This window comes from Leucopleurus acutus (assembly GCF_964270905.1).
Source record: "Leucopleurus acutus genome assembly, chromosome: 16".
NCBI lineage: Eukaryota > Metazoa > Chordata > Mammalia > Artiodactyla > Delphinidae > Leucopleurus > Leucopleurus acutus.
In genome coordinates, this window is record NC_139158.1 from 63,391,253 (window position 1) to 63,418,676 (window position 27,424).

Here is a 27,424-nt window from a genome sequence, read left to right on the forward strand (position 1 = left end):
TTTGGATTTCCATATGAATTATAAGATCAGCTTGTCCATTTCTGCAAAGAGGTCAGCTGGGATTTTGATGTGAATTGCTTTGATCAGTTTGGGGGAGTAAGGTCATCTTAACAGTATTAAGTCTTCTGATCCATGAATATCAGGTGTCTTTCCATTTGTTTAGGTGTTTAACTTATTTCAACAATGTTTCATGGTTTTCATTACACAAGCCCTGCATTTCTTCTGATAAATTTATTCCTAAGTATTTATTCTTTTTGAAGCTATTATAAATGGAATTGTTCTCTTAATTTCATTTCAGATTATTCATTGCTAGTATATCGAAATACAATTGATTTTTTTACATTCATCTTGTACACATATATTTTGATTTGATCTTTTCTCCCTTTTTTTAAACTTGGAACAGATTGTGCCATTACATTATTGTGAATAGCTTATGTCAGTCACACATGAAAACCAGCCTCATTACTTTTTCAAGTTCCATGTTTCCATTTGTTCATTTCCATAACCATAAATTTATTTTCCCTTTGTGGATAGCATTATTTCTTCTGTTGCCAAACATCTACCTGCACCTTATCCTAAAAATATAGCAGAGGACCAAGGCTTTAGGGCAGATTCACTACCTGTTACCTTGTGAAGGTGTTCTTAATATGGCCCAAAATTAGAAGATGCCTTTAAAAACTCACAGCTAAGAATAGGACAGAGAAATTTAGTCAGACCAACATATTAGATATCAGAGCCGAAAACTTTTTTATTCTTAATGGGATATACTTAAAATCTTTTGATAAGAGACCTATGACTCACAAAGCCTAAAGTACTTACTGTCTAGCCCTTTACAGCAAAAGTTTGCTGACCACATATAGATTAGGGTGGATGGGAAAGCTTGAGAGGAGTAACATTTTACTGAGTACCTGCTGAGCACCAGTACTGTGCTATATATATGCTTGTTTATTCTTCACTCTATCCCGAAGATAAATATTGTTGTTCCCATTTTACCAAAGAAAAAACCGAGACTCAGAAAAGTAAAAAACACATGCTCAGGGGCCCAGTGACAGAGCTGGGATTTGAACCTAATTTTGCCTGGCTTTAAAACCATTGTTACACTGCCCATATGATTCTTAGTATATTTCCTTTTCTCAAGCTAACAATTCTTACTTTTAGTTTTAACCGCCTGGACCTGCCACCCTACAAGAGCTATGAGCAACTGAAGGAAAAGCTGTTATTTGCTATTGAAGAAACAGAAGGATTTGGACAAGAGTGACTTCTGAGAGCTTGCACCGCCAAAGGATAAGAACTTATTTGCAATGTTTGTCCTTTTCCTTCTTTGCCTATTGCACATCTTGTAAAATTGGACTGTGACTGTTTAGAGAGTTACCTTGAGTGTAAGTAAATTAATGTTATTGTTGAGACTTATCTCCCAGTGATTCTGGATTTCTTCTCAATGTTCCAGAACTCAGATCTGCAAATGACTAGTCAAAACCGTACTTAACATGGAATTAACACAAAAATGAAATCTGCCTTGTCTTATTCCACTAGATTGTTTCCTTAACAAACATTTTGTATATGTGTATCAGAAGTCTCATTTGGGAGTAGGGTTTTTTCTTTTAGAGATTCTGAAAATATGCAGGGAAGTCCCTTGGTAACTAAAATATGTAAGATCTTCCTGTTAAGCCTCATGGTAAGAGGTATTTGTTTAAAATAGCCCAGCTTCTGGGGATGTGAGCAAACTTCTGGCTTGTGCTCTCCCTCTTATTTCAGCCTGGCCTGACTGTTGTTTTTCCTTTCCGGAGCATGAAATCCATGCATCATTTTGATGTTATCTCTAGAAAGGAGAGATGTGAGACTCTTGTATCTCTCTACAAAGTAGTTTTGTTAATTTGAATTCAGAGAGAAGTTGGTCCCAGCCTGCAAATGACTGCATAACTCTCTTCATTTGGAAGTTTGTTGTAATTGCCTTGCAAATACTAAACTTCACAAACAATATTAACACTGTGCTTCCTTCACTGTCTGTATAAAAGTTAACCTAAAATTGGAATTAATTTAGCTGAATTATTTGAAGGCCATCAACAATTTTTATATGTTCCTGTATATTAATTGCATCTTTATAATTTTATCATAATCCAGCAACTTCAGTTACGTTTAATTATTGCTAAGGAGTTCAAGTTATAACTAGAGTGCTTTCTAATCCAAGTAGAGGTCAATGAAACATCCTGTAAAATTACATTTTCATTAGGGAGGGAGAGCTGTGGTACTGGCTAAAAAGAAGGGAGTAATACGTTTATTCACAATACATTTCTAGTAACCACAGAAATGTATTCTGTATGTGAATTAGAACTTTTTAAGTTGATAATTTCTCTGACACCTGTTAGAGTAGTTATTTCCATTCTTTCCCTTGTCCTGATCTGGATATTCTGTTCACCTCTAAAAATTTTAACAGGTTTTCCCCATGACTGTTAGATTGCTCTGTTAGTAACTGATTAATGAATGCACTTTGACCTTCTCTGTGGGAATTTTTTTAACTTAGCCTGCTTAGACTCTGTCAGGATGACAGCTGTCAGAGGTTTGACTTTATGGACAGTGGGAGGAAGCCGAAGCCAGCTGAGTGCCTATCATAGCTGAACCCTGAGGACAGCCTCATAACTCATGAGATAGGGACTTTGGCAGGTTTCAGTACCATAGCATGAACAAATAGCATTGAGCCAAAAATCAGCAGAGAATAGCAAACCCCTCTTGTATATGGAAAGAAAATGGGAGTTTTTGTCCCTAACTACTCTTCCTTTTACATCTTGGAAAAACAACAAAAACACTTTGCAACTTGTGTATCTGTACTCTAAAGCACTGCCATCATAAAGCATACTTAAGTGAGTGAAAGGGTTGCCTCATCCAGAAATTGTTAGTGTAAAGGGAGAGATGGGGCTCCCCCCAATCCTATCTTTATTTTGATTTTATTCTACTTACTCTAGGAAATGTAGTACAGTCTCTAAGCCCTAGTTGTTTTCAAAGTAGTGACTCTGCCTTTTTGTTGGTAGGGGGCAAAAAACTCTTGCTTTGTCTTACAGAGCGAATGTCTGCCAACTACCCATTCGTTATATAAGTCTGAATTTTGGTAATATATGGCTATGGAGATTAAGCCTTCTATAAAGACTTCCTATTGAGGTGAATGCTCACATTGAAATGTAGTTACCTACAATATTTACTAGAGATTTATGAGATTAAATTAAGAGATAATGTAAGAAAGTAGACTTTTTTGTTCTACATAATGCTTGATGATTCATTTAGGGACCTAGAAATATTGTTCAAAAATGTATAAATATCATCCAAAAGGCTTTCTGCCCTATATTTTTAAAATACAGAATAGTTATATTTGAAGTAGTCCTGGCCCTAGTTCTATAGGGCTTGGCTATTTAATATTTTTATGGAAGAAACGTTTAGTTCTGGAAAAGGTAAATGCTTGTATATATTTTTGCAGCCTGGGATCTCCCTTACTCCATTTCTTCCTTTAATTTAAATGGCCACATGTATATGTCTTTCCCTGCTGTGTTAGGAAAATGGGGGCTGGATATCCCAAGAATCAGAGGTTATATAAAAATACTGCAAATAGACAGCAGACATAAATATCTACCAAATACTATCTTAAATTTTGGTCCAAATTGATCATTTGGAAATAGATTTATTGTAAGTGTTTAATTAGAGCGATTTCTTAAATCTGAACTAAATTGCTTTTAGAGTCCATTTTTCTTTGTAAGCATTGTAAATGCTAATAAATACTGTTAATTTTTTTACTGCATGTTATGTTGAAATAAAAACAAAGTAAAATGAGCAATTGCCTTATTCTTCTGCTCTTTTGGGAGGCTGGGGAATGCAGCATTTCACATAATCTGGGTCTGGAGGGAAGGACCTCACTTGTTTCATCAAATAGAGTGATTTAAAACTGGTCCAGCAGCTCATAATAATGAATTACTGCTCTGTCTTTTATGATCTTATATCAGAGTGCAGAAGAATGTAATTTCATAAGACTTACAATAATTCTATTTAAAATTCAGGTACTAGTTTTTCATCAGGAGATTGACATACCAATGTCAATTCATCTGAAATTTTAGTGAAACATGACTCACCTGCCCAAAGAGGTCTCATCCTAAATGAACTATTTCAGTCAAACTCTCTCTGCTACTTTTTATTTACCTGGTTAATAATCTGAAATGTTATTAGGGATGACTCATGGAATTAGATTTCTCTATTTTTATATCCCTCCTTGTTTTGGATGTAACTCCATCCTTTTAAACTCCTTTAGGTTAACTACTTCTATTTAATATTATTGGCATCTCCAGCCCCCCTCATTTTTTTTGTTTTTCTTTTAGAGTTATTTACAAAATTATTTGTATATATGCTATGCTTTCATTAACCAAAAATGGAATGGCAGCGCTGGATTGTATATTACTGTATTGGAGTTCCTTTGTTTTCTTGAACTGTAATTTCAAACACTCAGGTAACTTTACAAATACCACAAGGAGTGAAGTGCTCTTATAAAGGTCCTGCAGGGGGCTGCCTCACTTGCATTTCCCTAAAAGTTGTAAGACTGTTTACAATTAAACTTTTTGGTCCTTCATTTGCACACTTTTCTTTTAGTCTTGAGTAAGGTTTTCCCCACTTGCAGGGAAGCCTTCTATGTGAACAGGTCATATAGATTTCTGCCCCTCTGCTTTTGTAAGTGAGCAGGTTACAGCCTGTCTTGTACTGTGGAGTAGATAGGAAAAAAACTAGAAAGTCTCAGGTGAGACTGTATTTAGTGCCTATGTTGAAGAGAATCAAGATGAAGACATCTCCTTTTCTGGGACAACCAAGGGTTTCCCTAAGACAGGATCCCAGCCATAGGTGCTCAATAGAAAATTACCAGCTGGCTACCAAGACTTTTTCTTATTAGGAAACCAAGTGATCATGCTCTTATTTAAAATGGATCCAGGGGAAAGATGCTAAGGGAAGTGGGGTTTTTTTTTAATATCCTGATCTAACAGTGACTGGAGGACAGGTTCCTTCCAGATCCTGCAAAGTAGGCCCTATCCTATTTATTCTGTCCTATATAAGCAGCTAGAAAGCTCTAATTTTCAGCGTGGCTAAAAAAAAGAGGGAAAGACATGTTCCCCCCAGCATGAGGAAATCTTTCATGGGAAAATAAGTAGTTACTTTTACTGACCATTTGGCTGTCCAGCAAACCCTATAAAACATCAAACTGGGACTCAGCTATGGCTGACTGGCTGCTATTTTCTGGACTTTTAGGAAGAGTGTCTCACATTGTGTAACTCCAGAACAAAAACTGCTGTCAATCGCAGCTCATTGGTCAATTCCCATATGTCTGTAGGGCTCCTTTGTGGCCAGGACATTTAGGGGAAGGATCCACGGGAATCTTCCAGGTCTTCAGTGGAGACCTAGGAAGGACAGTATTGGTCCCTTATGAACAGGTTCCCATTGAGCAGAGATGCTGTGGGCAGGAGGGTTTCCTCAAAGAAATTCACAGGGAAGGACCTTGAGAATTTTCAGTCATACCTGCAGATCACTGAAAATAGCCATGCTGTTATTTTCCTCATTTCTAATTCAGACCTCTTCTATTTACCTTCTGTATCCTAGCGACCAATATCACACCTATATTTACTTAGTCCAGGACAACTGTCAACATTTATTACTATGTCCCAGACAATTAGATATGCTACATGCACTGTCAGTCTTCCTGGTCACTTTCAGAGAGGAATGATTATCTCTATTTTATAGAATAGAAAATAGGCTCAACGTAATTGAGTAACTTGAAGTGTCCACAGCTATTAAGTGGCAAGAGTGCAAATTGGAATCCAGGACTGTCTGATTCCAAAGACTGCGTGCTTAAACGTTTTGCTGTACTGCTACTCACAACCAGTTCAGCTGTTCCATAACCAGTTCAGCTGTCCCATCTAATTGCTCTCCAAATCCTATCGAATCCATTTCCAAAACTTCTTCTGAATCACTTCTTTCGGAGCTGCCCGCATTACCACAGCCCACATCCATCATCCCTACCATGGTTGACTGTAGCAATTTCTTGTCATTGCCTCCATTCTCTCCATTCCATCTGTGCTGCCTCAGAATGATTTGTGGAAGAGTTGTCTCATGGTTCTCCCCTCTTAAAATATTACAGTGGTTCCTCCATTGCCACAGAATAAACTCCAAAACTCATAAGCCTGTCACTCAAGGCCCTGACGACTTCCAACTCAATTCTTATTCTGGCTCCAGTCACATGAACTTTTTGCTTTTGTGATTGTGATCTTGTTAATTCATTCACCCCCTCTCAGTCTGTTTCTCCATATGTAAGATAGTGGTGATGATCATCCTGTGCTTATCTCCCAGGATATTTTGAGGTCCAGTCACTGCAGCCCTTCTTCCCCTTGCTAAATGCTTTTATAATGTTTCCAGATTCAATAATCATTTCTTTGTATCCAATCCTTTTTTTTTAACTTTACTTTGAAATAATTTTAGACTTACAGAGCTGTTGCAAAAAAAATAGTATAGTACAGAGAACTCCTGCACACACTTCACCCAGCTTTCCCCAATGTTAACATCCCATATAACTTGGTACAATTATAAAAACTTGACATCGGTAGAATGACACTAAACTACAACCTTTATACAGGTATCACCAGTTTTCCCACCAGTGTTGTTTTTCTCAGTCTCTTCCAATCTGTGACAGTTCCTCATTCAGACCTTGACATTTTTTGAAGAGTATTGATCTGGCATCTTGTAGAATGTCCTAAGTTTGGTTAATGTTTTCTTAAGGTTAAGGCCATGGATTTCTTTTTGTGAAAAACACCATAGAGGTGGTGTGCCCTTGGTGCATGATATCAGAGGGCACATATCAATATATCCCATTACCAGTTATGTTAACCTTGATCCTCTGGTTAAGATGGTGCCTGCCAGGTTTCCTCACTGTAAAGTCACTATTCAATCCTCTTAATATGCAGATGCCCCTAGAAGGAAAACCAAATCCTCTCCCAACTGGAAGAGGCTACAGTGGAATGAATTTTTGGAGATAGATCATCTGCGTTGGATTCAGCAAGCTCCAGTGCCTCAAAGAAACACTGTAAGCTGAGGCTAACTAATTAGCAAATTATTTCCTGCTAGAGAACCCATAAATTTTTGTGGAAAAGGGAACAACATAGTGTTGCAATAAAAATAGAAGTGAGGTTTTTTTTTTCCCTCTCCTGAGAACAAGGAAAGTAAAGGGAACAGTGAACAGGCTGGAGAAGAAAACATAACCTGGCCTGAAAGTGTTAATCACTCCTTGCTTTATTTTAACGGTTACTAATCGGTAGTGTCTGTAACTAGATTTGTACTTCACAAAGCTAACCTCACTCCCTAACACTATGTAAATTACACCCTGTACCTATCACGCTAACGCTGTGTGAGTTACATCCTGGGCCTATCAACCCCAAACTTCATGTAAATTACATCGTGGTCCTGGTGTTTATATTCCCTGCGCCCCCTGGTAACAAATCACCCCCTGTAGCTTTTGCATTTCAGAAAGAAGGTCGTAGGCAGATAAACCAGAGACAAAGGGACCCAATTACCGGACTGCCTAACGCCAGCTATGACTGTTTTGAAATGCAAGGAGAAAAAGAATGCGAGACCTTCACTACTTTGATCCTTATCATATACCGGGGACTGCGAGCCCCACATATAAAATCTCCGTTTGGGGGTGGGGGAACACAGTTCTTGAGGCGCTAGCCTGCTGTGTCTTCCCTTCTGCCTGGCAGAGGAATAAAGCCATCTCTCTTATCCTCTAAAATCTGTCTCGTATTTCTGTTCAGCATCGGTGCACAGAGAGCCAAGATTTGTTGGCAACAATAGGGCTCCAGGAAGAAGGTGAGAAAATGAGGGAGCACAGAAATGTGAGGTGGCTTCTCCAAGGGAACACCGGGTGGCCGAGAGCTCGGGGTTCAAAGGCTGCAGACTCCCAGGCTAGACCTGACCGCTTCTCTCAGAGCCTGCATGGAATATTCCAAAGGGAGTCGCTCTGGAGACCACAGGGACGCTTGACTCCAGCCCGAACTCCGGATTTTCCCGCGTTTTCGGAGCTTTTTGGCTTCGCGCCTCATTTTGCCTGAGAGGAGGTCTCAGCAACCCCCGTCCTCGCCTTCAGAATCGCTCACCACCCTCCACCCAGAACCTGCAGATCCAGCTCAGACCTCGGTTGAGAGTTGAAAGCCTCTTCCAACAACGCGAACCAGCGTCTTTTCGGCACAGTGGGAATTAGGAATTTTCCGTAGCTTAAGTGCTCCTTTGCTGTTCATTTTCGGACGGCACAGGGCAAGTTCCCCTCGAGCCCTGGGGCAGCTAAGATCCACCTACCCTCCCGCCCAGCCGTCCCACGCTGGCTCCTGATAGGCTACCGAGGCTGTCCGCCTTGACAGGGGGCTGTGCGCAGGCGCAGAGAGGCAGCGGGACCGGGCTGAGGGTTGGCTACGCGGAGCTACCGGATCGGTCCGAGATGGTGAGTGTCTGCCGGGAGCTTGTGGCAGGCGGCCGGGAGGTGGCCGAGCACGACTTCCCAACACCCTGAGCCTGGCCTTCCATCCTCCGGGGGCGGCTCCTAGCGCTGGACTGGGTATCCGCGGGGCTGGGCGGGGCCGGGGCCGGGGCCGAGTTGTCTGGAGGTCGGAACTGGGGCGGCGCGGGCCTCCAGACTAGACCGAGGGGACACCGGATCCCGCTGTCCCTAGACCGGAAGCAGTTGCTTGGGCCTCGGCGAAGGATTGACGGAGATGGGGAGGCAGGCCCGCAGGCCTCTGCCTCCTAGCATCCTGGGCCTTGTTGCGAGATAACAACAATAATGATTACACTTCCGGGAAGCTTAATTCGTGTCAGGCACTGCTAAGCGCTTTACCTACCCTGCCCTTCCTCCTCACCATAGCTGTGTGAAGTAGGTACGACCATTATCCCCCCTTTACATACTTGGAGTCTAAAGCCTGGTGAAGCTAAGTGCCTTGCCCCAGGAAATGGCGGAGGTGTATTTGAACCCTAGAAGCTCGACTGCTGCCTTTCTGTCCCTGTGGTTCTTTCGAGACGCTGGGACGTGGTGCATGAGTCAGAAACCAGCGGGAGCCACCCTTGGGGTTCCTGCCTTCCTGGCTAGAACTGTGGGCTCTTTACTCCTTTACAGGTTTGTTTTCTTGTGTTTTTAATCCTCCCAACTTGTAAAAAACTTGAAAAGACCTTTTAAATGTTAAATCATGTGAATGGTTTTCGGAAATCTTATTTAAGAATTTAAAGTCTATAAGAAAAATTGAAAAGGAATAAGAAACAGTGCCGTGACCTGGAGGTGACGACTTATAATTAGGCATATTACTCCTATTAGTCATTTTCTCTTCAGTTTTTGCTTTATATAGTTTAGCTGTATACTTTGCTTTATATAGTTAGCTAGTTTATAGTATAGATGAAGTAACTTCATCTTTCACATCAATTTTTAAACTAAAAAGAATTTTTAACAAATAAATCTTACAGTAAAAAAAAGTAATAATAATCTGAAAGGATCTAAGTGAGAAATAAATCTCCCACCCAACCCTGACACCCAGCCTCAGTCTCCTTCAGAAACATTGTTAGTTTCTTTTATTACTATATCTATACAAGCATGTATATATGCCCCCTCTTTTTCTTACACAAATGGTAGCTTCCTGCAACCTGTACCATGCTGTTGTGTGTTGATATTCGTAAAAGCAAAACATATTTAGATGCACAGTTTAACAAACTGAAGCAGTACCAAAGTATGTAATGTAGAAAGTGTAGGTAGTCCCTATCTCACTTCCCTCTGGTAATGACTGTTGACAGTGAGTGTGTTTCCTTCCAGATTTGTTTAGTGCATAAGCACATTTATATATAGCCTGTTTAGTACATGAAACTGGAACATATGTATTTATACATATTAAGTTTACTTTAGGCTAATATGTATAGATAATCTCATTCCGCAACCTACTCTGTTCACTAAAAGATATCAAATATTTTTCCATGTCGATAAATACAAATCTACTTCATTCTTTTAAAGGACTGTATTCATATTCTATTGCAGTATATACATTTAGATAGTTTACACTTTTTCAATCCAGGCAATGCTGCAGTATTATTTTTGTCTTTTTTTTTTTTTGCACTTATGTTAGTGTTATGTAGTAGTGGTACTTCTGGCATGCATATTTCAACATTTTGGTAGAAACTGACAAATTGCCCCTTAGGATGGTGAGGTGATATAAAAATCATCCATAATTAGCATCCAGTTTTACTCCATCACACAAGTATTTTCATCTTTGTACGTTCTCCTTTTTGTTCACATATGCTTATTTTTCAAGATGTACCTGCTAGTTTTTTGTTTCTGTTTGTTTTAATGTCCAAAGACATATAACTTTGTTGCTGCATCATCTTTGTAATGAATCATTTTTAGTAACTACATAATAGTCAATGAAATATTTTTACCATAATTTGCCAAATCATTCCCCTGGTTTACATTTGGGTTGCTTCTAGTTCATTAACAGAGATAACACTGTGATGAATGTCTCTGAATGCATAGAGTTTGTTTTCTTTGTCTTTTTTTTTTTAATTTATTAGTTTATTTCCTTAGGAGAAATTCTCAGGAAAAGAATTTCTGAGGCAAGGGGACCAGCACTTAAGGTTCTTGCCATAGTATTGTCCTGTAGCTTTCCCAAAAGGTCGTATTGCCTTCATACCAGTTTTGCCATAATACTGCCAGCATTCAAAAATATAATCATTCTGTGTGATATTTTGGAATTACTCCTTTGTTCTATTTGATGCAAATGTTTTTCCCTCCTTTTAATTCATTTTTGTTTTATAGCAATTAAAAATTTCATGCTTATTAGTCAAATTGGTCACAGTTCCTTTGTGAATCATTTGCTTCAGATGGTTATCCCTCCTATGCCAAACCAATGAATAATCTTGGAGTTTTACTGCTGCTTGTTTTTGTTTGTTTGTTTGTTTTGTGTGTGTGTGTGTGTGTGTGTGTTTTGTCTGTCAGCAACATGCAGCTGGGAACTAGAGAACCCTTCTCTGATGCAGACACCCATGTTAATAGTAATAAAGAGTCCGGGTGCTGAGGATACCAGTTGGGTTGTCTCTAGGAGCAGGACAGGAATTTGGGGATGTGAGCCGACCCAGAATATCCACTCAGATATCTCTGGTACCAGTTGGCTAGCACTGCAGGGATGACAAACTTTAAAGACAAAGGTGGCATGACTTGGATGCCTAACTAGGACTCCTTTCCCATCTGCAGATGTCTCTGTTGCTGCTTGTGTCTTTTTGGCATCATTTGTTTTCTTTCTTGGCTCCTCAGGGCTGAACTTGAAGTTTGTTTTAAGCATTTTCTCCTGAAAGCAGGTGTGCAGTGCCTCCTCTAGACCTCATGACCCCCACTCACCCAGGCCTAGCCCCACGCTACTGGTTGGGGTCAGATTGGAGAAGCTATTTTCTAATCTTCCAGGAAAAATTTTTTATTAAATTTGACTACATAAAAATTTTGAACTTCTGATTATTGAAAAAAATCATAAGGTTACATTTGAAAAGTGGGAGAAGTGTAATTTATATGATGGACAAAAGTCTAATATTTCTAACATAAGTTTTTGAAAATCAATAAGATATATGGAAAAATCAAGACTCAAAAAAGGAGAGATGCAAGCAAATTCCACTTTAACTTCACTGATAAGTTTTTTGTTTTTTATTTTTCTGACGAACCTCACTGATAATTCTTAAACATTAAAGAAAAGTTGGCTTTCTATTACTTGGGTTTTGCCTGTCAGATTAGCAAAGAATCAAAAACCTTGGCATTACTGGTTCTCTTTATTCCTTTGAACATGCCAGACTCCTTCCCAGTTCACTGCCTTTGCTTTCATCCCATTGTGTGGAGTGCTTTTCTTTCTCATCATTTAGTTAAAGATTACATCTTCAGGTGTTCCTGACCACACTTGTCAAGTAGCATCCTCCTGTCCCCCCCCCCGCCCCCCCACCCCCACCCCCACCCCATCCCTGTACCCTGCAAGAATCTTGGTCATTTGTTTTTGAAGTTCTCTTCCACCAAAATGTGAACTCCCTGAGGACTGGGACCTCATCATTTGTAGTCAGTGGTATATTCAGCTCTTCTCTTTTTTAAAAAATTTATTTATTTATTTGGGGCTGCATTTTGGGCTTTTCTCTAGTTGCAGTGAGTGGGGGCTACTCTCTGTTGCAGTGCGAGGGCTTCTCATTGCGGTGGCTTCTCTTGTTGCAGAGCACGGGCACTAGGCACGTGGGCTTCAGTAGTTGTGGCACTCGGGCTCAGTAATGTTGCTCATGGGCTCTAGAGTGCAGGCTCGGTAGTTGTGGCACACGGGCTTAGTTGCTGCACGGCATGTGGGATCTTCCCAGACCAGGGATCAAACCCGTGTCCCCTGCCTTGGCAGGCGGATTCTTAACCACTGCACCACCAGGGAAGTCCCTCAGCTCTTCTCTTGACCTGCTGTGTGTTTTGGGGCAAAAACTCTTCTTTCTGAACCTTGGTTTTTCTCATTGTAAAATGGAGATCATACTAACCATGGAAGGTTCAGATGAGACGTGTCTGAAAACATTCATCCTAATATCCGACCTGTAGCAGATTCTGAGTATATGTGTATGTCCTCCCTTTCTTGGTAAGTGTGTTTACTTTTTAAGCAGTCAGATCTCAGTAGTTGGTTCTCATTAAATTTAGGATCAACTAAACCTTAGCTCCTTTTCACCCTGGGTACTGTACTTAAAAAGGTTGGTTTTTGTAAAACATGGTTGTAGAAATGGTTTTTATTTGTTCCTTAAGTATCTATTGAGCCTATGCTGTACCAGGTACTGGGATTACAAAGTCTAGGTTCCTGCTCCCAGGGTGCCTTGGGTCTGGAGGAGGAGATAGATGCAAAACAGGCAGTTACACTCCATTGTGATAAGTGCAATGGAGTCAGGGTGCGTGGGTACCTAGAAGAGGGGCAGGTGTCAGAGAAGGCCTCCCATAGGAGGCTCATGAGCTGAGTCCAAAGAGTTGGGAGTTAGTTACATCAAGTGGTTGAGTGAGGGAGAGAAGGTTGCTGCTTTCAGAAGGAGCAGCACATGCCAGGCCCCGGGCTCAGGCAGGCTGTGCTTGCCCCCTGCAGTCCATTCTCCACACAGCAGCCAGGGCCATCCTTTTGAAAGAGATCTTGTCACTGCTCACCTCAAAACCTGCTAGTGGCTCCTCACACCCTCCCCATTAAAAACCAAAGTCATTACTCTGGTCTATGAGGCCCCCTGAAATCTAGTCTGATCCTGGCTCCCTCCCTCATCTGGCTGCCTGCCACTCACTGCCCTCAGCCACACTGGCTCCTTTGCTTTTTTTTCTGGAACACTCTCCCTAGAAATCTGCATGGTTAGCTCCCTCGTTTCCTTTCAGATCTCTACTCAACTATCACCTTAGTGAGGCCTTCTCTGACCACCTTGTTTAAAATTGCCATCATCCCCTGCATTCCAGATCCCCCATCCCTACTGTATTTGACATTTGTATTTTGTTTTTTTTTTAATGTCTGATTCCCTCCCCCCACCCACCAATGTCAGCTTCATGAGAGCAGGGATTTTTGTCGTATTTTGTTCAATACAGCATCCCTAGGCCTAAAACAACATCTGGCACATAGAAGTTTCCCATATAGTTATTGAATGAATAGCAGTCTTATGAAATTTCATCTTTTTCATTTCAGCCTCACTTTCCAATCTCCAGGGGTAATTTGGACTTCGATTCTGGCATCTTTGGTTTTAGTTTGCCCTGTCTCCAGTTTTTTTTTTTTTTTTTTTGTGGTACGCAGGCCTCTCACTGTTGTGGCCTCTCCCGTTGCGGAACACAGGCTCTGGACGCGCAGGCTCAGCGGCCATGGTTCATGGGCCTAGCCGCTCCGCGGCATGTGGGATCTTCCCAGACCGGGGCACAAACCCGTGTCTCCTGCATCGGCAGGTGGACTCTCAACCACTGCACCACCAGGGAAGCCCTGCCCCCTCCCCAGTTTGATTGCAGATTGTTTGAGCTGTCCTAAATTGCCATCCTACTTATTCCTATATATTCTTATTCTCATAATGTTGAGAATGTCAGAGCCCTGTTCCCAAATCAGAGATGTCTGATCGCTTGGATACACAGAGAGATGGGTTAAAAAAATGTTTTTAAATAGAAACAATGGGGACTTCCCTGGTGGTCCAGTGGTAAAAAATCCGCCTACCAATGCAGGGGATGCGGGTTCGATCCCTGGTCGGGGAACTAAGATCCCACATGCCGCGGGGCAACTAAGCCCGTGTGCCACAGCTACTGGGTTCACGTGCCTCAAGGAGAGAGGCTGCATGCTGCAAACTACAGAGCTCACACACCCTGCAGCCCACGAGCCACAACTGGAGAGAAGCCCAAGCACCGCCACGAAAGATCCTGTGTGCCACAACTGAGACCCAATGCAGCCAAATAAATAAACAAATAAATAGATATATATGTGGAATTATTATATAAAAAATAGAAACAATATAATAAAGAGGCTGTTTAAAAAAAAGAGAAAGAAACGAAAACCTAATCTATACTTCTCTGCTCTCAGTATGACTTTTTATTTTTTTCCATAATCCTAGCCCTCTTCTTGTTTTCATATGTATGCAATCTCACAGCACTTTCTCTTTGTGGTGGTATAAATATTCTGATCCCCATTGTTAATGTATGTATTATATTCCTGTGAATGGACATTCCAAAATTTCCTTGGCCTTTTCCCTAATTACTGGGCATTTTGAGCTCCTCCTGCTTTTTTGTTATTGCAGATGTCACTGCAGCAAACATCTTGCTGTGTTCTTTTAGTTCTTTTGGATTATTTCCTTAGGATGAATTTCCAGGAGGGTTACCAGGTCAGATTGAGTACTGTATAGTTTTGACCACTATCATACTTTACCGCTCCTCTCCAAAATAGTGTGTGGTAGGAGCTCACTGAAAGTCTGCTGAATGAATTATGATCCCATACATGTATAACCCACGGTATTATACTCTCACATCCACATAGCTAGCCCTGTCCTTCTACCAAGGCTCCAGATTATAGAGGCATTAGGCTCTCTGCCATTTTGTAGAAGGAACTTGTTTGCCCTTCCCTCTGGCATTTGAGAGTATTCACATGTCATTGGGGAGTGGGTGGCAGAGACTGGATTGTGAGGCTTGTGCCTACTAGAAAAACAATCTTTGTGCCATCTCCGTCCACTGTTTAGAAGCTCCTCCCCCTGGGCCAACTCATTAGCCCATGAGGGTGGGGGACCACTCTCTTGGTGAACAGAGCCTCTGTTTCCAACGTAGTCTGACTCTCGGCCTGTGAGGAGCTTCTGACTAGATTCTGGATGGGTACAGAAGGGATCTCCTGAGAACAAACACTTCGGGCCAGTCTCCGTCCACAGGAAGAGTTAGACCTAGTTCAGTTTAACAGCTATTTGTTGAACCCCTACTCTGCAGACCATTATAGAGACTCCAAGTGAAGCAGCACCTAATGCATCCCCAGAGAGGTACAGTCAAGGCTTCATGGAGGAGGTGATATCTTAGATGATCTAGAAGAATTTGCTGGATTTCAGCAGAGAAGAGACCTTGTTCGGGTAAAAAGATGTGGAGACAGGGAGGTATGGACATGTAGGTGGAGAGTGGATGGAAGGGTAAAAGAGATGGGAATAATAATAGAGAAGGGCTTGCAAGGTGAGGGCCCAAAGTCTGTCCACCCTGTTTACAAATCCATGTGCCAGAGTATCCCACCCAGACTAGCACCCGGAGATGCAGGATTAATGAGCCCCTTCCTCAGCATTTGCTATGGCTGTGTGCCACGTGTCACCCTATCTCAGGTGCCAGCTTATTAGGTCACTGAGTCTATCCTCATGGGATCATTTTGCTTCCTTTGGAGTGTTTTCAGTTGTGCTCTTTGGGCCACAAATGATGTGTCTCCTTCCTGTTAGACACCCCTGTTTGGATTTTTTTAAATCATTGGAGTCCTCTGGTTTGTCCCCCAGCTGTACCAAATATGTGAGTCATGGTTGTGTCTGTACTCCTGGGAATGGTATTTGAATTCTGCTCCCCAACAGCTGAGGGGCAAAGGGCCCCTGGTGGGCAAAGGGCCAGGAGCACAGCCCCACCCCATACTGGGAAGATGATGGTTTAGATGCTGGTGGTGGCCTAGAGACCATTCCAAATAGGCCTGGGGAGCTTTCAGGAAGTGCCACGTGCCTGGGTGTTACTTGTTTGTTGTTGGAATGTGTGATTCATCTGCCAGGGCTGTGAGGGAGTTGATCCAGCCTTCCTGACCCCTCCTAACCTTGGTCTTATTCTCTCTGGCAGGCAGAGGTGGAGGAGACACTGAAGCGACTTCAGAGCCAGAAGGGCGTGCAGGGAATCATCGTGGTGAACACAGAAGGTACACCCTCCTTCCGGCCATGACCTGAGTGCAGGCAGGCCCCCAGAAAATAGCCCAACACAGCGTAACACTTGCTTTTTACTAAACCTCTCATTACCTGATCTATTTCTCACCCTTTTTTTTTAAACACCTCTAGTGTCCAAGCACTATTACTAGAATTCTAAATTTAAAAAAAGGAAAAATTCACTCTATCCCACTGCCCTGACACATCATACTTTTCAGTATGCCATACTTTTTCAGCCCTTGTCCAGGTGCATTTTCTCTTGGTCGTAATTATAGTTGTTACTCTTTTGCATATGTTTTACTCATGAGTTTTTGTTTGTTTGGTTTTTTGGTTTTTTTTTGCTCCGTGGTTTATATAAAAATTTTTAACTGCCAGTACAATGTTTATTGACCATCCTACATTTATGCTGTTTCTACTTTTTTTTGCTAGATAATACTCTTGTCAACTTCTTTGGGCCTATAGTTTTCCCTCCTCTTCTGGGACATTATTTCAACAACTAGAAGAGTACAGATGCTAATTTTCTCATACTGCAGTAGACGTGGTGAAGAAGGGAACTAACATTATCACACAACTATTCTGTGCCAGGCCATGGGCTGGTGCTTCACAAAACGTATTTTTTCACTTATCCCTTGAAGCAGCTCTGTTGTCTCCATTTTGCAGTGGAGAAGAGTGAGTCTAGAAATGTAATTGATTCACCTACCATTATAGAGCCAAGATTTCATCCCAAGTCTGTCTGAACACACTTGTGATCTTTCTCCCACACTGTGCTGTGAAGGACCAGAGGGTGGCTGCTGGACTATGTCCCAGGCCATGTCCAGGGTCACCCAGCTGGGCTCCCCCGATTCTCAAATCCGGTACATTCAGTCAGCTCTGCTTTGTTTGAGGCTCCTTGAGAGCCTCTCTGTGTATGCATTGTCATTCTGGGCCTTGTTTTGGAAAGGCAGAATTCTCAACAGTGCCTACTTAAATAGAGCAGAATGAAAGTCACCAAGGGTGACAAATTGAAGATGGCATGTCCTCAGAATGTTGTTTTCCAAGTCGTCAGACCCTGGACAGCCCAGAGCCAGGCAGAGTGTGCTCCCCAGCTTTGTCAGACTCTAATTAAACCACGAGGTCATTGCGTTCAAAGGAGGCAGCAGGTTGGGGAGCCCAGAGGACACTGGGAGGCAGGTCGGATCCACCACTGATCAACTGGGTGGCCTGAGGCTTCCCATTCCTCTTCAGAACTTAGCTGCCTTAAATGGAGTGGTTGGTCCTTGCTACAGGGAGCTTCTTGCTCCAAGACCCAAAAGACTGTATGTCACTCAGAAAAAGACTCTCTTCTGGGACTGGACATTTTTGACCCCAGATGGGGAGGGAACAGCCCTAGGGACCGACTCCCCAGCTGGGACCCCTAAGCTTCCAGTAGTATTCCAAACCACAAGCCTTCATTCTTGCCTTAAAACTGCCCCAAAAGTTGAGCTTTTTCATTTGGAAAATATAGCTCCAACTGCTTACCACCTTTTGGATACTAATGATGAGGACTTATTTTTTGTATACTAATGTGGCAGTATGGCACAGTGGCTGAGAGTACGGAATGCGGAACCAGACTGCCTGGGTTTGAATCCTGACCCTACTTACTTATCTACTGTATGATCTTAACAAGTCACATAACCTCTCTGTTCCAGTTTCCTCATCTGTAAAATGTGGACAGTCATACTACTTTCTTCTAAGGGAAGCATTTAGAATGGTGCCTGATGTATAGTAAATGCCATATGAATGTTAAAAATTATTGTGTGTGTGTGTTTATTTATTTATTTATTGGCCATGCCACGTGACATGTGGGATCTTAGTTCCCCAACCAGGGATCGAACCCATGTCCCCTGCAATGGAAGCACAGAGCCTTAACCACGGGACTGCCAGGGAAGTCCCTGTGTTTATTTTTAATTTATGTTCCATTCACGGAGCTCCCACTTCAGTCTCTCATTTACATTTCACACAGTGACCCTGCAAAGCAGGGACGTTTGCCCGTTTTTCAGATGAGAAACTGGAAGCTGAGAGCAGTGAGGTAACCTGCCCCAGATCACCCAGCCATAGATGGAGGTGGTCAGAACTCACTGCTCGGTGGGGCCCTTAAGCCCTCTGAAGACTTCCGTTAGAGGTGATCAGTTAAGGATGATTGTATTAGGGACCTTTATTACCCCTCTCAGGCTTTCCTACCCCCATGATTCAGCTCAGCTGCAGGATGCCTTCCCTGACCATCCCAGCCCAGAGGGATTGCTTCCCGCCCCTAAAATCATGACATGCTCTTGTCCCAATCACTTAGCAACCACCTGCCACTGCCTGTTGATGTCTCAGCCTTGGCCAAATCTAAATGGTGTTTCATAATAAAAGTGTGAGTTTAAGCAGACTTAACCAAGAATGTAAGGAACAGGGCTTCCCTGGTGGTGCAGTGGTTAAGAATCCACCTGCCAATGCAGGGGACACGGGTTCGAGCCCTGGTCCGGGAAGATCCCACATGCCGTGGAGCGACTAAGCCCATGCATCACAAGTACTGAGCCCACGAGCCACAACTACTGAAGCCCACGTGCCGCAACTACTGAAGCCCACGTGCCACAACTACTGAAGCCCGCACGCCTAGAGCCCGTGCCCCACAAGAGAAGCCACCACAATGAGAAGCCTGCGCACCGCAACGAAGAGTAGCCCCCGCTCACCGCAGCTAGAGAAAGCCCGCGTGCAGCAGTGAAGACCCAGCGCAGCCAAAAATAAAATAAATAAATAAATTTATTTTTAAAAAAGAAAGAAGAATGTAAGGAACATTCTATTTGTACCTCTCCAGACCCCCTGCCATCTTCTGCTGCTACCCACACAGGGCAAAATAAAAGACTCAAATATGTAAACTCTCTGAGGGCAGGGATTTATCTCTTGTGTTCACTACTGTGTCCCCAGCACCTGCAACAATGCTGACACAAAGTTGGTGCTTAATAAACATCTGTTAAATTTTGTTAATGTTTTTTAATTGTTGATTGATAGAGGTGGGTTTGGTGAGAGGACCTGGCTATACAACCTGACAGGTCTGAGCCCCAGATTAGAAATCATGCCTTCGAGGTGACCAGCCACTTCTGTGGGCTGCACACTGCCCATTTGTGAGGGCAAAGGCCTAGAATAGGCAGCCTAGTCATTAGGCTGTCTGTGAGGTGTTCCCCAGCTCTGGCATCCTGTGAATCTGGAATTATCTCGTCCTTGTTTGAAATTATCCCCAGTTTTGGTCCCTGCCCTCCATCCCCACCCTGCCAGCTCCATGTTTTCTTTTGTTTTTAAAGTGAGCCAACAAGAAGTTAGTTTCTTTTCTCCTTTACACAGTGTCTCACTTGGCAGAAATGTGATCACATTCATGACAGTATTTGGGGGTTTTGGGGTATTTGTTTATTTTAAATATTTATTTATTCGGCTGCACTGGGTCTTCGTTGCGCCGTGCTTGATCTTTGTTGCCACATGTGGGATCTTTAGTTGCGGCGTGCAAACTCATAGTTGCTGCATGTGGGATCTAGTTCCCTGACCAGAGATCAAACCCCGGCCCCCTGCATTGGGAGCACGGAGTCTTAGCCACTGGACCACTAGGGAGGTCCCATGACAGTATTTGAACTACTAGAAGTACACCTGTGTCTACTCATTTATCAACAGCCATAAATGCTTAATGCAGTCTCTCTAAAGACACTGGTGAGCACAGCAGACCTGGTTCTGGCCCCCAGGGAGCTTAAAGTCTGCTGGGGGGGCAAACATAATGATCACTTCCATAAAGGTGTGATACCAAACTCGAGTTAACTGCTCTGAAGGACAATTGCATGGTGCTGGGACTGTAGAATGAGGGCACTGACCACATCTGGGGGTGGATGGAGACATGAGGGACAGTGGGAGTCAGGAGAGAATAGGGGAGGGAAAGAAAGTTCGAGGCAGAGGGACGTGAGAGAAGGTGGCCTTGTGGTATGTAAAAGAGAAGGTCAAGAAGTTTGATACCCAAACTTTGCTAGGCCTCGAGACTGGCCCCTCAAGTTTCCTGGAGGATGGGATTTACTATGTGAGTGATGTTGATAATAAATCAACGCGTATTACATGCATACTGTTGCTAAATATTCTCAAATGAATCAACCCATGTTTAATCCTCACAGCAGCACTTTGAAGCACAGGTGAGGAAATGGAGGCTCAGAGAGGTTAAATCACTTGTGTAAGGCCACAGCCACAAAGGGGCAGAGCCGGGGTATAAGCCCAGGTCATCAGATTTCAGAGTTCCTGCTCAGTCCTTTCCTCAGCTGCTTATACTGCCAACCTCAGGAGGGTTCCACTGTTGAATGAGGCCTCGTGGGGCTCTGGTGGGTACATTGTTGCCATCCAGGACCCAACAGCGGCCCTGGTGACCTGGTCATCTTGTCCCTTAAAGACAAGTGATCACTACAACCTGTTCTCATAACTCCACTTGGCTGAAACCAGCTTCTGTGACTCAGCTGCTTCTCCTGCTACCATGCCCTCTTCTGCCCACTCTCATGTTCCTCTACCCTAGTAAGACAAGGTTGGATCAGTTTCTTGCCACTCATGGGTAGGCCTGAGGGTGACTGTCTTTGGCTGATCCCTCAGCTGGTCTGCTATGGGCCAGATAGCAGGGTCCTGGACCCCAAATCCAGCCACTTACGTGTGGGGAGCCACTTGGGCCACATTTGTCACAAGGGCCTGTCAGCTGTGGGCACTCAGGGCCTCGTCGATGGAGCCTTCTGCTGACATGTTACAGTGACTCATAGGCACCTTATGACGCAGTCGTGGCCTGAGGTGGCTCAAGCTGAGCCCTCTTCCTCCCCTCCATGACAGTAGGCACTGTCCAGTGAGGGAGGTCCATTTAATAGTTCATCACAAGGAAGCAGCCCTCAAAACAGAAAAGGCTTGATGCAGGACGTTGTTCACTGCACAGTAATTAAGTAAAAAATCCAGCCTTAGTACCCAGCAACAGGGGAATGATTAACCCCGTGGAATGGCCACTTGTGGGCTCATTGAAAGCAATAGCAATGCTGTTTACAAGGGTGTTTGCAGACAGAGAAACAGGCTTTAAATTGGGGGCGCAGTCATGTGTATAGACAGTGTGTTTATAACTGGGCTGGGCTTCCCTGGTGGCACTGTGGTTAAGAATCCGCCTCCCAATGCAGGGGACACGGGTTCGAGCCCTGGTCCGGGAAGAAGCCACATGCCGTGGACCATCTAAGCCCGTGCGCCACTACTGAGCCTGCGCGCTAGAATCCATGAGCCACAACTACTGAAGCCCATGTGCCTAGAGCCCGTGCTCTGCAACAAGAGAAGCCACCTCAATGAGAAGCCCACGCACCACAATGAAGAGTAGCCCCCGCTCGCTGCAACTATAGAAAGCCCACGCGCAGCAACGAAGACCCAATGCAGTCAAAAATAAAAATAAATTAAAAATAAATAAATTTAAAAAATAATAATAATAACCATCACACCAGTGATGGTTCTATCTTGACACGGGCTGACCTTTCTTCTTCTATCTACTTTTTAGTATTTACAGATTTGTAGGAGGTATTCTCCTTGTTTCTGTTCTAAGTGTTATGAATGATAGTCTCTCCTTCTTTTGCTGGAAACGAGCCAGTATGATGTGGCCCTGTGAAAGGAGCCTGGCAGTCGAACCAACAGGCCTGCATTTGAATCCTGACCCCACTGCTTCTCTTTACCTGCTGTGTGACCACAGGCAGGCCACCTCACCACTCAGAGTTTCTGTTGCCTCATTGGCAAGTAAAGATGGTGACGCCGCCCTTAGAGTAGTTCTGGGGACTGGTGTTGACATACTTCAAGTGCTCAACACTTGCCTGTCAAGCTTTCAGTAAATAATGGGCCTTGACTGTTAACTGCCAGTCTAGACTAGAATTATGGGTGTGGGGCTAAGAGCTGGGCAGGAAGGGACCCCAATGTTCTGCTCAGTCTCTGTCTTCTCTCCCCTCAGGCATTCCCATCAAGAGCACCATGGACAATCCCACCACCACACAGTACGCCAACCTCATGCACAACTTCATCTTGAAGGCCCGGAGCACCGTGCGTGAAATTGACCCCCAGAATGACCTCACCTTCCTTCGAATTCGCTCCAAGAAAAATGAAATTATGGTTGCACCAGGTAAGGGGTCTTCCACATCCCCACTTAGGAGCAGACCCTCACAGTGCATGCTCTGTAGCTATCAGGACAGCTTAGTGCATGGGTGTCTCCATAGGTTCCACAGAAAGGCCTGAAGAGCAGAAGGTACAGATTTGATTGCCTTACCACCTGGCCTGTCTCCAGCTGGCGTCCCCAACAAGTACTCATTCACAGTGACTCTAGGCCAGACCCCGTCCTGGGTTCTAGGCCACAGCGGGGAATTATGTTCTTATGGGGGAGAGAGACATATAAGCATCACAGTGTAATCCTCACCTTGATATGGGGGAATTCAAGGAGCACTTGGGAACATAGAGGAGGGTGTGATTAGGGCTGCTTGTGGCTGCTTGTGGCGGTCAGCAAAGGCTTCCCAGAGGAGGGAGCACTTCAGCTAAGTCTTGAGGGCACAGGTGAAGAGTAAGCAAGCAGGGTGCCGGGGGTGGGAAAGCTACGCTTGAAGAAAAAGGAATTCAGTGCTTCTAAACCAAAGTGTGAGGCGAAAACACCATGCGCTATTTTATCCTTGAAAAAATGTTAATTTGCCCACTTCCAAACGATAGTCCTATTTCTCTGGACCCCATGCAGACAGCCCTTCCTCCAGCACTGGAAGAGATTGCTGATTTTGTTTCACATGAAGTGCTTGGCTTGCACTTGGGGACTGTGTGGTGCAAACAATACCTGTCTTAGGTGTTAGGATCATTCTCAGGATGATGAGATGCTTACCGTGGGAGGAACCCATAAGGACTAGGACCACAGGAGGGGACAGCAGGGCCACCTGCCCTGCCCTGCCTCACCTCACTCACATGCACAGCCTGGAGTGGTAGATCGTCCAGGACTGTTTTTGCAGTTACTTCTCCCCCTCCATCTCCATTTTGGCTGAGCCCGGTGGTTGAGTGTGCCTGAGCTAAATGTGCACGTGGTGATGGAGGCGGCAGCAGTGCAGCTTGTCTAGGGCACCAGGATATGTGTAGGAAGGAGTGTGAGGTGATATGTTTCGTCCAGTTTAGAAGGGGCCTCAAACGCCAAACTCAGCTGTATGGACTTGACCCTGTGAGCAGAGGTTTTTTAAGGCAGGAGGTGAAAGGATTGTGATTGGGGGTCTGGATGAAAGAGGGCAGTGGGGAGGCTGGGACATTGACTGCCCCTGGGCTTTGCAACACAGGTGCCGAGGAGGCTGGCTGCAGAATTCTGAGGTATTTGATGGTGGTCAACCACTCCTTGCAGCAGAGCAATATTGGTTCTGTTCCCAGGCCTGTTCGGGTCCAGTTGAGCTGCTTGGAAGGATGTGAAGGAGAGACCCATAGAGCCAGTCACAGGGGCCCACAGTCTCCTGGGGACACTGCCTGGAGGGGTGGGGACAGAGCAGGTCAGTCACAAATAAGAACCTAGGATAACTTCAGAGTCATTTATTCCAAAAACATACATACGCTATTTATCAATTTAATCACTGTCTAATGCATCTCCGACCAATGATGAGGTCTCTGATTCTGTCAGCAAAAATAGACTGCAGCAGGCACAGCATCTGTTTTCCCGGCTTCACCTCTTACGAGCATGACCTGTAGCAAATCACAGAACACCTCCGAACCTCTGTTTCCACATCTGTAAAGTGTCTAGTAGGGGCCATTCCCGCTCTGGCATTCTGAGATGCCTCATCTGGTTGAGTATGTTGGCACGAGTTTGGGCAGAAAGACTTGGAATCAGATTTGAACTCGCATCCCTCCCAAGACTTCATGCTGTGTGATTACAGACAAACCTCCACTCCCCTAGAAATTAGGCTACCAACCCTCCAAATCAGAGCAGACCTTGTGCCCCACCTGGAAGCTCACAGTGTGAAGCAAGGACAAATTATGTGGTCTCCAAGTCGACAGACTCTCGGTGGACAGCATCTCTTGGCTTAAAGCTTCCAGGAATGTCTGCTCTGGAACAGCTGAGTTAACACAGTGTAATCAAGTTTTAACACACTGCTTCCCACAGAGCACTGGGAGTGCTATTACTGAATGTAGAGCTTGATTATTCGGAAGAAAAGACACTGGTATTGCTAATATTATCTGTTTTTATCAGTTTTATCGGTGGCTTGTTAATTATTTCTATTTTTATTAGTGATTTTTCAGTTATGCAGATTGCTTAGCCATGAAACTTAAGTCTTATAATATCTGTTCCTTCCCAGATGTCCATTGTCATGGGAAGAAGCAAGCTTCAGGCTTGAATCTGAACAGACACAAAGCAGACATGGCCAAGGTCCTGCCATTTTTCACATGTTCAGCAGGGGGGCAGACCAGAGGCATTCAGCATCTGAGTCAAACCCAGCAACCCCACCTGGCGTGTTTACCTTGGCTTGGGCAAGTCATTTCATTCTCTGAGCCTTAGTGTTCTCATTAGTAAAAATGAGAAAACACTGGGCCCTGCCTCATAGAGTGATTCAAGGATTCATTGAGGTGCTGTATGAGAAGTGATTGACCCAGAGTCAGCACGTGGAAGCCTTCGTGAATGTTTGCACTTTGATTATTAAGTGGGCAAAGCTGAAACACCCTGCTTCTCCCACTTCCTCTTTTATAAAGTAAGAGGCAGTCAGGCTCACCCCAGAGGACTTGGACTTGCTATGATTTCATGATGGACATTCCTTCTGACCGGCTGGATCCCCAGAGCTGAAATTCAGGTAGCTTTGGACCCCTTTGACCTGGTGCCTTTGAAATTTTCTACTCCAGGAGGCTCTGGAAGGCTAGCAACTGAACTTACGACAGAACTGACATTAACCCAAGACTAGCGGGGTTGAGGTTAGAATTCTATCTTTGATACTAATTAGCTGGGTAACCTTAAACTAGTGGTTCTTCGTGCAGCATCAGCATCACCTGGGAACTTTTAAAAATGCAAATTACCTGGCTCCACCCCAGACCCACTGAGTCCAAAGCCCTGGGGGTGGGACCAGCAGTGTTGTTTTAAACAGCCTTCCAAGTGATTCCGACACCCCGTAGTTTGAGAATCATTGCTGTAGGAAACCTTGAACCTGAGTTTCCCTACCCCCAAAAACGTGATAATCCTACCTCCCTGTTGGTACTGGGAAGATTAGAAATGAGGATGCGGGGACTTCCCTGGTGGTCCACTGGTTAAGAATCCGCCTTCCAATTCAGGGGACGCGGGTTCAAATCCTGGTCAGGGAACTAAGATCCCACATGCCGCAGGGCAGCTAAGCCCACGCACCACAACTACTGAGTCCACATGCCTCAACAAGAGAAAAACCCGTATGCCACAACTAGAGAGAAGCCCACACGCCACAAGGAAAGATCCTGCACACCTCAACAAAGATCCCTCATGCCACAACTAAGACCTGACGCAGCCAAATAAAAAAAAAAGAAAGAAAGAAATGAGGATGCGCTGCTGAGCACCACTGCCGGGTAGGGTGAGGGCCCCGCTTCGTGGCAGCCACATGTGCAGAAGCCCCCATAGGAAATTTGCAAGTTTATCTTCTGTTTCCCCAGCAATTGGAAGCAGCCTGAGTATTGATGCTTTTTATCCCTCTCTGCCCCACCACCACTTTACAGTTGGTGTTTTAATGATTTATTGGCTTTGTGGTGTGTTTACATTTAGTGATTTGTTTTTTCATTTTTCCTCTTTTGCAGATAAAGACTATTTCCTGATTGTGATTCAGAATCCAACCGAATAAGCCGCTCTCTTGGCTCCCTGCGTCATTCCTTAATTTAATGCCCCTCAAGAATAATAGCATTAATCATGTCAACTGACTGGCATATGGAAGTCACCTTAGAGCCCTCTCAGACCAATCCGGCTGCAGCTCCACCTACCCCACCAAAGTCATCTCTCTGCTGGCCAGTCGCACCTGATTTTCCAGGAGGAAAATCCCATCCAGGTTTATGGAGCAAGAGATTGTGAGAAGCCCACATACCCTGTTTCCTTCTGACTTTGAGTTCACTTTGTTGCCCTTGGAAAAGGCTGTTTTTCTTTAACTAAAAATAACCAAACCGCTTTCCCTGCTGTGTGTCTTTAAACACTGGGTTGAAAAGGCCTCCCTTCCTGTGTAATCACGTGGTCTGAAGGCTGAGCCCGGTGCCCCCATGGTGGATTGTGCTCCATACTGCACCTGTGGCCACACTTTCTGTGCTGGACCTGTTTTATGACTGGTGTCCTGGTTTCTGGGCCTCTTGTCCCTAGCCACCCCTTTTATCATTTCTCACCCCCACCAATGTTTTGAAAGCTTTTTTTCGACTACACTTAACTGGGGAAAGGAAAGGAAAGGAATGAAATTTGTTGAGTACCAGGTGTGGCTTATATCATCCACATAGTTGCCTACAGACGGAGTGGTAAAGCCATCTTAAAGATGAGGAAGTTGGGTTCTCAAGAATGACTTGCCTGAGGTCTCACAGCCGGGAGCACAGGTGTCTGACTCCAAAAGCTCTGCTCTTTCCACACTACCTTCCCCAGAAATCCCAGATGGTCTGGTTCACCCAAGTGAGCTCATCCTGGATAAGCATCCACCTTCCCTTAGACTCGAGTTCTGGGGTGCGGTGGGGATGAGGGGCTGCACCGGCCACGCAGGCTGTAGGCCACTCGTCATCCAAACTATGCTTGGGCCCTACCCTAGACCAATTAAATCATAATCCCTGAGAGTAAGCTCTGGACATCATCAGTTTGTAAAAGCTCCCTGGACATACAGCTAGGGTTGAGAACCAGTGGCATAGCCCTTCATGCCCTGGTTAAGAGTACAGGAGGCTATAGCAAAAATATCATTCAGAGATAAGAACTTCTGAAAGATAAAAAATGTGAAGGGAATAAATGCAACAGAAGAGTTGCAAGATAAAGTTGAGAAAA

At 44.1% G+C, this 27,424-nt stretch overlaps 2 protein-coding genes across 2 annotated transcripts in view; both read left to right on the forward strand.

Moving 5' to 3' along the window:
* ITCH (itchy E3 ubiquitin protein ligase) overlaps positions 1 to 4,676 on the forward strand; it is a 119,618-nt gene extending 114,942 nt beyond the window's left edge. Inside the window, exon 25 of the mRNA XM_082858209.1 lies at positions 1,159 to 4,676. Coding sequence (XP_082714335.1) covers positions 1,159 to 1,258 — 100 coding nt within the window. The 3' untranslated portion in view covers positions 1,259 to 4,676. The remainder of the gene's footprint in view (positions 1 to 1,158) is intronic.
* A 3,772-nt stretch (positions 4,677 to 8,448) lies between these two features.
* DYNLRB1 (dynein light chain roadblock-type 1) lies at positions 8,449 to 26,583 on the forward strand. The gene is made up of 4 exons (XM_082858215.1): positions 8,449 to 8,506; positions 16,364 to 16,439; positions 22,421 to 22,588; positions 26,221 to 26,583. The coding sequence occupies exons 1-4, from the start codon at positions 8,504 to 8,506 to the stop codon at positions 26,262 to 26,264; spliced, it is 291 nt and encodes a 96-aa protein (XP_082714341.1). The 5' UTR covers positions 8,449 to 8,503; the 3' UTR covers positions 26,265 to 26,583.
* The last annotated feature ends 841 nt before the right edge of the window (positions 26,584 to 27,424 follow it).

Excerpts from the sequence above, each read along its gene's own strand:
- DYNLRB1 (XM_082858215.1), top strand. Across the intron at positions 16,440-22,420 it reads CATCGTGGTGAACACAGAAG|GCATTCCCATCAAGAGCACC; the intron begins GTACACCCTCCT and ends CTCTCCCCTCAG. Across the intron at positions 22,589-26,220 it reads TGAAATTATGGTTGCACCAG|ATAAAGACTATTTCCTGATT; the intron begins GTAAGGGGTCTT and ends CCTCTTTTGCAG.